The following is a 12,668-nucleotide window of genomic DNA, read 5'->3' as shown; positions in this document are numbered from 1 at the left end:
TTTTTCGACTTGGAAAATAGCTTAGTTTTTGAGTTGACAGTTGGTATGACATTCGGCTTAACAGTTGACTTGGCATTCAGCTTGGTATTTTTTGTTTCAATTTTCTTTGCGGTATAACGCGAATTTTCCTTGTTTTCAACCGGCTGTTTCGTAGCCAAATCACAATCCTGAGACTTATTCTGCTGCCACTCGCTTGTCTTGCTAGCCCATGAAACCGGCCGGTCCTTGGAAACGCTGGCTATATTTCGATAGCTGTGTTTCTCGCCAACTTCCAGATCAAGATACGACGATAATCTCTCATTAGAATTACGTTGCGTAATCGTACTTGAAATACCACTTGGAATACAATCCACGAGTCCGTAGTCTTGAAACCTCGTCTCCTTCTTTTGTAAAGCGCATATATTGTCGCTGACTTTCCGAAATATTTTCTCTTCTTCGATCATGTGCTCCGGTCTCTCCTCGATCACTCTCTGCAGCTTTCCCACGTCGTCTACGTGTTCAGGTTTTTCCTCGACCACTTTCTGCAGCATTTTCGAGGCGTCCACGTGCTTGGGCCACCGTTCGCTCGCCGATCTTGTAAACGCAAATGGGTTTTGGTATTGTGCCGGATTGAATAGTATCGATGTCCGCGTATTAGGCGAATCTACGCTGGTGGCTGACAACGTCGAGCTCAGATCGTCGTAAATTTTCTTTGGTCGTTCTCTACATCTTACGGTAGCGTACAAATGAGGGTACTTTGAAAAAGATTTTCTCGACGAGGAACTCAAACGCGTCGGACGAGCTAGTTTTTTATTATTATATTCCTTTCTCTGGTGTGAATTTATAATAGACGGATTGACAATAGGCGGATTGACAGGATTTTTCTCTGCTTTTCTCGTAATCTCTTCTTGTCTTGAAATTTCTGTTCTTTTCAAAATCTCTTCTTTTTTTGGCATTTCCGTTTTCTTCGGAATTTCTGTTTTTCTCAGAATCTCTTCTTTTTTTTGCAATTCCGTTTTCTTCAAAATTTCTTCTTTCCTCGGAATCTCCACTTGTCTTGGAATCTCTTCTTTTTTTGGAATCTCCATTTTATTTGAAATGTCTTCCTTCCTCAGAATTTTTTCCTCCGCGAGATTATCCGATTTCTCGACGTCGTCAGATAAGATTCGTGCCACTTCATCCAACCTCTTTTTAACGACTAGCGTATCTTTTTGGTGCTGGAGCTGCTCGTTCATGAGATCTATCTGCCTCATTTTATCATTGTACATCCTCTCCATGATCCTCAGCTCCTTCTCCTTCCTGAATAGTTCTCGTTCCCTCTTCTGCAGGTTTGTCTCCCGTTCCCGCAAGATAGTCTCGCGGTGCCTCAGGATCTCAATCTTGTGCAGCCAGTTCTCTTGGAAGACCTCTTCGCTGACTTCTTCGGGTGACTGAATCGACGCGGTGCAACCGTTCTTATAGCCGTGACGGCAGAAGTCGTTCAGCTTGGTATCCAAGGAATTCTCACTCCTTTCGTCGATCGATACCAGACTGTTAATCCTACTGAAATGCTTCACGGGATACAATGCCTCTTGTGGCCCGATCGACGCCTGAAACTCCGGTTTCTGCATGCGCTCGTTAAAACAACAGAAATTCTCGTCATTGTAGTATTTAATGATATCATCGTCGAGACGTTCGTCACGTGTAGTTTCATTCTCACTTGTGCCTTTCACGATTTTTACACCGATTAACTTGCTGTTCTCGGCGGAGAACTTCACGAGTTCCTCGTATTTATTATGCGAAGTAAGCGCTGGATCTTTCTCGTTATTATTGTTCTCAAATATGCTTTCATTCTTAATATTTGCGAGCATGAGATTGTCGATCTTATTAATCACTGATAAGTTCTCTGTCTCGGGCACAACGTATGTCTCGATTCTGTATAGAACTGGTTTCATGGCTGATATTTGTATAGTTGATACTTAATGTATCTTGGACTTTCCCGGAAGTAGATTACATTGAAAATTATTATGTCGTACAGTCATTTCTGTAAATAACACAAATATTATTTATTCATTAAAAATGCATGTATAGATAAAAATGCATGTATAGATAAAAATTGTAAATTTGCAATAATGTTTCGGTAAAAAAATATTTTTCATGTATAATTATAATATACAATTATATATAGTTGTACATAATTATTATCAAATATCTCCATATACTTATTAATACACGCACGCACGCACGCACACACGCATTCGTCAACAAAAAATAGGGAACACTTTCAAACATCAAAAATTAGACGGTAAACGTCAGTTTTCGGAAAAATGTACTGTCAAAAATGTGTTTCTTCAAAGTTTTGTAACTCAGCAAAAAAAAATCATAGAAAAATAAAAAAAAAACATGTTGTAGAGAAAGTGTCATGCTTTATAGCACTTGCATTGCATTTGTCGAGAAAAAATTTTTTTATCAATCTACAGGCTGTCAAAAATACGTAATTTTAAGGAAACAACAGTTTATCTTTTTTGGGGCATAGCACTGAGAAATTGAGAAAATTTTTGAAAACCATCATTGATAGCATGTAAAGATGAAACTTCGGGCTTTAAATACTTTTTTCATTTTTTGTCTACGATGATTTTTCACGAAGTGCAATGCCAATATCATTTGTAAAAAATGCAGATTTAGCTTCAAAGTCGCGTAACTCGGTCAAAAAAAATCGTAGAGAAATTTAAAAAATGCATTCTGTAGGCAAAATGTAGTTTATGAAGCTTTGAATTGTTTGAAAAAAATTTTTTTATCGAGCTGCAAAGTGTCAAAAATACGAAATTTTAAGGAACAAAAGGAGGTGTGCTTTTTTAATGCATAAAACAAAGAAGTTAAAAAAACTTTGAAAATCTGTTGATTCAGCGTTAAAATTAAAACTTCAACCTTTAAAATGTTTTTTTCATTTTTTATCTGCGATGATTTTTTGCCGAGCTACAGCCATTTGAAAATAATCTAATTTTTAGTGTCTAGAAAGTGTTTCCTATTTTTTGTTGACGAGTGTGTGTGTGTGTGTGCGCGCGTGTGTATGTGTGTGTGTGCGCGCGCGCGTGCGTGCGTGCGTGTGCGTGTGTGTGTGTGTGTGTGTGTGTGTGTGTGTGTGTGTGTAATGTACATAATTGTACATTATTTGTATATAATTAGGCGTGATAATTATATATAATAATATACAATTATATACAAGTAATGATTGCACATGATTTCATGAATGCATTATATACAATTATTATATATAATTATATATAATTATTTATAATTGTATATTAGAATCATGTATAATTATATATAATTATATATTATTATATATTTTTTAATATATGTGGACATATTTGATATATAATTATATACCTATAACTACATATATAATTAGATATGAAAAATTTTTTACCGAGCTGTGTTGATTGCAACAAACAATTGTAATAATATAATGATAAAGGGATATTTGAAGAAACAATTATTTTTGATTCTTATTTTTAATGTATATATTTTTTAATATTTTTAAATTTATTCTTTTCAAATATGTTTTCCAATTATTATTTTAACATATATATTATACGTTCATATTGTATTTAAAAAATTCATCAAACATGATAATTATTGAAATTGTATTTGTGTTCGATTTTTATATTTTAAATATTTAAAATTATTGTTTTGAACATTTTAAATATTCGGCAATAAATGAAAGAAAACTTTAAGATAATGATTTAAATGAGATAAAATGAAAACCGAGAATAATCAAATTATGATAAAACTTTGTTCTGTTCGAGATTAAATTTTTAAATTAAATTAAATTATAGTTAAAATGGAATAATCACCAAGAAAAGTCATGGAGTTTTTTAAGGATGTAACACATATTTTAATCAACATTGAAGTGTTATTTTTTGCAAAAAATTCTTTGTTCTTTTTTTCAGGTAAGAAAGGGTTTTAATATTTAGTTTAGCGAGTTAGCATCATGTATTATTAAATTGATTTCAATTTAGTAAACGTGATATTATTAATTCTTATTCAACTTAAAGCTGCGTTATGGTCGAAAAAGTAATTTGGCGCGCAGTATGGTGAATTTGAAGAAGTATATAAAATCACATGAATAAATATAAACACTAAGATCTAGTTACGACCGTTGTAGGCATTTTTGTTTAATTTGTGTTTTCACATTATCGGTTGAATATTTGTCTATTTTTAATCAAGAATGTTTAAAATAGGAGCGTTTTGACTTAACTTAACCTTCACTAGATTAATTACAAAAATGCCTAATTATTAAGAATTAAAACACTATCAATATTAAGAAGATAATATACATTCATTACCAAGTCTACAATAATCGGTAAACCCATTGGCGTGCCAAAAGATTGTTTTTATATGTTATTATTAAATGTGAAATAAGTATGTAAAGAATAATGTATTGTATATTCAAATGTCCAGATGAGAATTTTACTTTTTTTTATTTTGTAGCACTGTGTAATTACGGTATTTTTGTAATTAAGCAAATGAAGACTAAGTTAAGTTGAAATGTTTCTAATTTAAACATTATTGATTAAAATATACAATTAAGATTAAAATATTATATCCTGAAAGAGCTCATCTATGACCTTTCTTTGTGATTAGTTTATTTTTAGACAAGCGTTTTATACCAGCATTTTTCAAATTGTTATAATTAATGATTTATGAAATTTATATAGTTATGTAAAAAGTTGCATGAACAAAAAATTGACTTAATTAAAACTCAAATTAAAAGTTAATTTTGTAAAGCATTATTGATATTAAATTAAAAAATCATAATTTTTGTAATATAAATTATTCAAAACAATTTTAACACAGAGAGAGATTATCAAATAAATTTAATATTAATATAAATTTATTTATAAATTAATATGAAATAACAAAGTATTGTTTGAAAATTTTTTATGTGAAAATATTTTTTCTTTTATAGTTTTACTTACATAGATGAACTTTTAATTTAGGAAGAAAGTTAATAAATTAAAGTTTTTGTTTTTTTAACAAGTTAAAGTTAAAAATAACTCATTAAAAATTCTCCAAACTAAATAAAAAGTTATTAACTTTTTAATTTTATTATTATTAATTTATAATTTTATTATTATCATTATTCTTGTCTAATTTACAACTGACTATTACTGGACAACTTTGAATTCATGGATTTCTCATATTTTTGGTAATCTGTTATAATTATTGCTGAATTTAATATTTAAGGATTGAGATCAAACATGTTTGGTTAATTATTGTTACAGATACTTTTTACTTTGTTGTGTACTGAAGAAGACCGTTATTAAAGGTCGAAACGTCTACCTGAAACTATCTGTTTGTTTTGATTTCTGCGTACAACATCCAGCGCGGCTCTCGAGCTTATTTATTCTCTTTTAATTTTTATTATTTATATTTATATGCAGTAGTTGAATTGACAAGATGCCCTCGTCGAATAAAGGAGATCCAAATTCGAATTCTGGCTAAGATATCATTTTTCGCAAGAAATTTTTAATGGTTTAAGATACTTATGAGCATCAGTATGTATTATTAGAATTACTCAATTTAATCCAGCTTTATTTAAGAACTGTGTTTAAGATCGGCAAAATTATGCAGCGTGTAGTTCACAACATATTACAAAAATTCACACAAAAATTATTAGCTATATTAGACAAGATCCGCCACATACCATTGCAAAAATATTGGTTCTCTCATCTTTATATATGTTTGACATTTTCATTGATCCTAATTCATTTATTATTATTTATTATTTAATTTTTAACTTTCTAGTATTTGTAACTATCTAGTTACTACTCAACTCCGGTTTTTTAAATTACAAATATCTAAACATTTATGTAAAAAGTGCAAATATTTTGGTATTATAATCAAAAGACGAAACCTCCATCAAAGTAAAAAAACCTTTAAAAAATTCATTACTCTGTGATTTTGTAATACTGTTTTATATTTACGTAAAAAAATGAATATTAAAGCATATATGACTATTTAAGATATTTATGTTATTGTTCACAGTAGCCATAATAACACTTCTCTTCTATATTTAAGAGTAATTTTTAATATTTAAAATATCAAATGTAAACACACAATAATTTCAATAATTATTATATTCAGTAAATTTTTTTAATATACATATACAGGCTGTTCAGCAATAGACAAAAAATTTAGAATTTCTAAATAAAAAGATAAAACAAATGTACATATTTAAATATTTATGTGCTTTAGATACTTTATTTCGTAAATAATTAGACATTAGAAATTAAAAAATTGAAAATAATGAAACTTCGTTTTTTAATTGTTGCTTAATATTCTGTATATGTATATACATGTGCGCACGCGCGCGCGCGTGTATGGATGTCTATTTAAAAAAATTATTAATTGTAATAATTATTGAAATTATTATGCTTAAACATCAAAATTTTTGTTAATCCCAAAATTCCTAGATAGCACGTATTGGTCTGTATACGTTTTATATCGTTCTTTTATGTAATACTAATTAGCATTACACTTAGCACATGTTAATTTTATATACGTTACATACGTTAATTTTATTTAAATAACGTACTGTTAGACGTACATAAAATTAACATGTGCTACTTGGATTATTATTAAAGAAATACTCAGCTTAGAAAAACAGTTTAACACTCTTTGCATATTAATTAACCCTTTACCGCATCACGTGCCATTTATGGCACAAACCAAAAAAAGAGTTTAATATTTTAGCTAATTTTTGTTGTAATTGCATTTTTATCTAACAATTTTTTTGGACAAAAAAATTTATGCGGTAAAGTGTTAAAGCAGATTTTCAAAAAAATTATTAAAATTAAAAAATTCTGTTATTTATTTATAATTTGTAAAAAACGTAATGAACAAAGTAATGTAACTATTAAAATTTGTATTTTATTTTTTGAAAAATATCTTGGTGTGAAAAATTATAGATAAACGATGAAAAAAGAGATTAAATGCAGATTTTCCTTTAAAAATTCATTATTTTGAAAATAACATAATTGTGCGTGATGTTAATTATTTAAATACAAGTGTTGCTACGTACCAGGATTGTCCAAAAAAATTAAATATCGTCGAAAGAAAGATTCGATATCCTTTAAATCCGAATGCAACCTTCAGAAGATGTGCGTGGCGTGGCGTCTGTATTTAAACTGAGCTTTCACTTAACGTTCGCCCAGAGCGTTGTCCTCAGGTATACGATTCCTCTGCTCTTTCGTTTTCCGTTCGCCGGTAGGATACACTATCTGCAACGTGATTTGCTGAGTCCGGTTTTAAATCCCAGCTACACTGGACCGCGCATATTTCTGACGTTCTACCTGCGTTTCATGCGTATTCTTCGAGTCTATCCTTGAAAAAGGGATATGAAAGGCGAGATAACAATGGTAACAAAAGCAATGGCAGTTGAATGGTCATTTAAATAGAAAACTTTACGCAGAGTGTGCAAATTGCTTTAGTCCAAACATTGAAGAAAATTGATGTATCTGAGAAAAATTGGAATTTATTACAGATGTCTCACGTATATACGTGTCTTTCATTTAAATTGAGATTTGTAAAGACCTGCGTTTCAAAACTGAACTACATTGCAGTAACCGAAATGCAATAGTTTACAATGCGTATCTTATAGATTTTTATTCTGTACGGTTTTGGAACACAGTCCTGATAATTAAACATTATTAAATGTTATTTAGTTAATGCAAAAATAATATCGGATTTTACTGTTTTAAATTTTGGCTCTTTATTCTACAATAAGGTTGTGTTTAATTGTATTCACGTTGCATTATTTTCAAGTGCAAATTTCGCTTTGTTAATTGTGATAATAATTTTATTCTTGGTATATTTATAATCCATTATTATTGTTATTAAAACTAATAAAGATTCAGAGCAATTTTTTTATACGAGTTTAAACTAGTTTCTAAAGCAGCGGAAACGAGTCGAAAAATTAATAAAGTATTTTGCCAAGAAATTATTATGAACGAACGGATGTTACAATGGTTTAAAGAATTTCGTAACGGATGAGAGCTTTAAAGATGAAAAGGGTCAGAGCCTGCAGCTATTAACAACGATCAGATTAAAAAAAAAAGAAAATAATAATTGAAGTGGATCCATTAAAAATCAGATCGTTCGAGATGACAAAAGTTGCATTTTAATTGGTCCTAACAACTGTGCAAAATTTGAATCCGATCAGATAATATCATCTGCCTCCTCAAATCAAAGTTTTAAAATTTTAGAATAATCTCGGGAACAAATGTTTTATATATAATTATACATAAAAATTGTGCATAATTATATATTTTAATATATATAGACATATTTGATATATAATTATATAAAAAATATTTTCCCAGTTTTACAATTAATAACAATTTTTACAATATTCAACTTATTCGAACTTACTTTATAATCTTATTGTAGACGTTATATAATATTTATTAGAAGCAAAAAAATTATTTTAAAGTTTTATATTTTATTTAAAAATTTTTTTAAGCCAAAAAATTATTGAAAGAAAAAAGTTTTTAATAAAATGTATTTTATGCAATGTTTGAAAAATCTTATTTTATACCACTTGTTTATGTGTAAAATTTACGAAAAATCATTAATTTGTTTTTTTTATAAATAATGCCTTTTATGACATTAGTTATTAGTATTCTACGATCCCTCTGCTATTTTCTACAAACGTATCCTTTTTTCTCTTCCCTAAATTGCGTTTATTCTATATATACCTAATGAATTTCTATATATTGTATAGAATGATTGGTAGAACTCTATGGCTAATAAACTGGCGTTGGTTAAAATTGTATCGCGTTAATATTTACTGACAAGAAGAGGCTGCGACCAGTGTATTATCAATTTCAACAAAATTTTATGGGTGTGTAGTATTCACTCACACATTTATTTCAGTAAAACCGTTGCGAAAATTAAACATTTTCAAGAAAATAGATTAAATATTTTCAGTACCTATAGCACCTGTAGTTACAGTTTTTAGCTTTTTCATAAGGTATAGAAAAAAAAAACAAAACCGTTTCACTCAAAGACCGTTGTAGATATGTTAATTTTCTAATGCCGGACGCTGTACCGCTGACTCGACAATCATTCTTCTGTAACGGTACTATAGCTGTTAGAAATAGAGAAATGTTTAATCGAGAATGCCTTATTTTCGCAATGCCTTATTTGCGGCTTTACTGTAGTAAATGTGTGAGTGAATACTATACACCCATAAAATTTTATTAAAATCGGTGATGCACTGGTCGTGGCCTTTCCTTGTGGGGAGTTATTGTAACAAAAATAAAAAAAAAACAAAATGGTATTACATCGACCCCTCCTTTCCTCTATCAAAACTTGTTCTAAAATTTAGAGTACACTGTGATACTAACAATAAGCATACACGGATTTGGCTCTAATAGATGCATTCCATTTAGGATGCGGTGTCATCCCATTAGCACAGATCGGTGTACAATGGATTGGAATGATAAATTGGATTTATTTTTATTACAATATTACACAGCATACCGTTCTATAAAAATTTTTTTACAAGTTCCACTACCGGAATGAAATGGAATTTTGGTAACAAAATATATTTCACTTTTACAATTCAGTATTTTTGAGTTTTCACAGCAGCTAGTGGGCAAAATAACAATGGCAAAAAATTATGTATGTTTATTGCTTCAGTCGAATATTTAAACAATAAAATATCGACTAATCAGTATTATATATGTCGATAATACTCGATTTTTATTTAAAACTAATTTTAATGTTATCGTCAAAGTTTTATTATTCATAATAGATACTTAACTCAACAAAAACAATTGTAATTTGTCAATAACATTACGATATTATAATCTTATAAGTATATTTATTTAGAAAGCATTTGTATAGGGCGAATTTTTTAATTCATCGATTGATCATTAATTGCATTATCCGTAAATATAACTTTTCTAGAACAAAGTTGCATTTGCGCATAATACTATTGATATATCATTCAATGAATTAAAAAATTCGCTGTGTACATACAAGTGCTTTATAAATAGGTATACTTATAATGTTATAATATCATAATATTATTGCAAAATTACAATTGTGATTTTGTTCAGTTCGGCGCAAATGCATTTGTTCCGTAAAAAACACGCATTTGCGCATATAATGCGATTAATCAATCGATGAATTAAGAAACTCGCCCATAATAAAAAATCATGATTTTATTTAATAATGTATATTATTTTAAATATTTATCTTAGCAATCCAATTTTTTATCCATAGTTGATAAGAATGTTATCGCTCTTTACCGCCGCGCGGTAAAGGTCCCCCTTGGTATGTACGAAAATTTATCCAGGATTGAGTCTTTATATGTATAGTATCTCATTGGTGATGTAAAATAAAATATCACTTCTCATTTAAAATCAGTGATTTAAATTATTATTAAAAAAGGAATAGTAAGTAAAGAAACTAATTATAAAGTTTAAAATTTGTCGCGCAGTGACATATTCGAATTCCTTTATCAAACTGATAATTTTAAACTTTCCAGATTTTGTGACTAGAATCAATTCTAGTACAAAAACAGGTAAAAATAATCAACTAGAGAAACAACAACTTCGGAAACTTCCAGATGGCGGTGGAAGCTGAGATTCCCTCATCAAGTAATGCTACGCTCTCTGCACAGATATTGCGCGTTCGATTAACTTAACTGCCGATTAATGGCTCTGGCAGACCAGCGCGATTTGCGACACGCAACGCGCGATTATCCAATAGGCGTTTACAATTTTTTGAAAAGACGTACGCCTATTGGATAATCGCGCGTCGCGTGTCGCAAATCGCGCTGGTCTGCCAGAGCCATAAGGGCCACTTGCACCAACGCCGATTAACTTAATCGGCTAAGTTTTCTATCGGAATTGACCAATCACATTTGTCGTTAAGTAAAATTGACCAAAAATAACCAATCACGATTGGCACTTAATCGGCAGTTAAGTTAATCGGCGTTGGTGCAAGTGGCCCTAAGTGTCAAATGTGATTGGTTATTTCAGGTCCATTCTACTTAACGACAAATGCGATTGGTTAATTCCGATAGAAAAATCGGCCGATTAAGTTAATCGACGTTGGTGCAAGTGGTCCTCTGACGTTCCTGACGTTTGCGCGCGCATATCAACGAGGACTGTGCATTACGCATATCCGCCAGTAACGTAGCTATAAAATAATAAAGATTTTTGTTTTATGAATATCTTTATTTTTAGAATGTTGAAATGAGATTATATAACGTTAAATAGATATAACTTGTTTACATAAAGAATTTTGTATAGTTTCATAAAAAAATATTCTCATTCAATAATAATTTTCATGAGTTGAGAGGAAGAAATAATAATAATAATATTTTTTAACCATATTTTATGAAGAGTATCAAATTCTATACAAAATATTAAATTATATAAAAGCAAGAATATAATTCTTTGTTCATATATAAAAAAATAATTATTATTATTAAATAGAATATATTAGTTTTAATTTAATTGATACTATATGTGCTTTTTTCTGGATGTAAAAATATAATACAATATACTCTGACTGCCGTGTCTTAACCTTGGATTATATATAAAATTTACGAGTTTCTTGTCACATGTGAGTGTATGATGATCTTATATTTAATGTCCATTTTTATCAATGTAAACTACCTTAAATATCAGTTTAACCTATTTTTAATTTTCTACTTTTAAGAATTAAATCTTCTAGAACAATTGAAAAACAAATTAAGTAAATAATTAAACCGAAATTAAAGTTAATCTACATTAATAAAAATGGACATAAGATTCATTTTATTAAATATTTAAGACTACTAAATATTAAAGGAAAACAACCCAGTAACGGAAATGGATTCAAAATATTTAAAATGGATAGAAATGCATTCAAAAAATTAAAAATTTAGATTCGGCAATGACCACGCAAATCCATTTCTATCCAATTAAAGTTTAAGAATTTTTTGAAACTATTTTAATCTGTGAAGTGAGATTGAAATTATGGGTTTTCTATTTTTTTTTCAATCCAAAAAAGTTATACGGATCATATAATCCATGCATTTTAATTCAAGCCATAGAATTGAAATGATTTAATCGCTGTATTTTAATTTAAAATGTATTCAAACGGATTACAAATTTTCAATCCATTTCCGTTTACTGGGAATATAAATTATATTATAAAACATTAAATATCAATAAAATATTAAAATATTCAGATAGCACCTAATATTTACAAAAGATGTACTAAATATTTATAATATTTATTTGAATATTTTATAAATATTTGCCAAAGTTAAATATAAGTAATGAGACGGCTTGTATCGGTTACAGAGGATTTTAGTGTTGAATAATAATTTTTAGGATCTCTGCTTATGCAAACTGCGTGTCATATTATATATTCGTCGAATTATTTTGAAACACATTGCATGATGCCGGATAATCCAATTTAATATAGTTTTGATGCTCAGAAGCATCTACAGAATTTCTTATTCTTCAAAAATTATCTAAATGAATAAGCCGGAGATTGTAAAAATTATTCAGCACTATAAAGTTCGGTATTCATAGTTGATTTTTATATTTAAGACTATCTTAAATATCATCTTAAGATGTCATCAACCAATCAGAGAGTTGTATTAGCATCATAAGAATAAATTTATATATATTTAAGGT

The 12,668-nt window shown here is 29.1% G+C and overlaps 1 protein-coding gene across 1 annotated transcript in view; it reads right to left on the bottom strand.

The window, feature by feature from the left end:
* Positions 1 to 1,937, bottom strand: part of LOC105205133 (DNA ligase 1) — a gene marked incomplete at its 5' end in the record, with an annotated part of 3,011 nt that extends 1,074 nt beyond the window's left edge. Inside the window, one exon of the mRNA XM_026140265.2 lies at positions 1 to 1,937. This exon is cut by the window's left edge and continues 1,074 nt beyond it. Coding sequence (XP_025996050.2) covers positions 1 to 1,937 — 1,937 coding nt within the window.
* Positions 1,938 to 12,668: the final 10,731 nt, after the last annotated feature.

Source organism: Solenopsis invicta, chromosome 16 (genome assembly GCF_016802725.1).
Source record: "Solenopsis invicta isolate M01_SB chromosome 16, UNIL_Sinv_3.0, whole genome shotgun sequence".
Classification (NCBI taxonomy): domain Eukaryota; kingdom Metazoa; phylum Arthropoda; class Insecta; order Hymenoptera; family Formicidae; genus Solenopsis; species Solenopsis invicta.
This window is presented reverse-complemented; position numbering and strand designations above follow the sequence as displayed.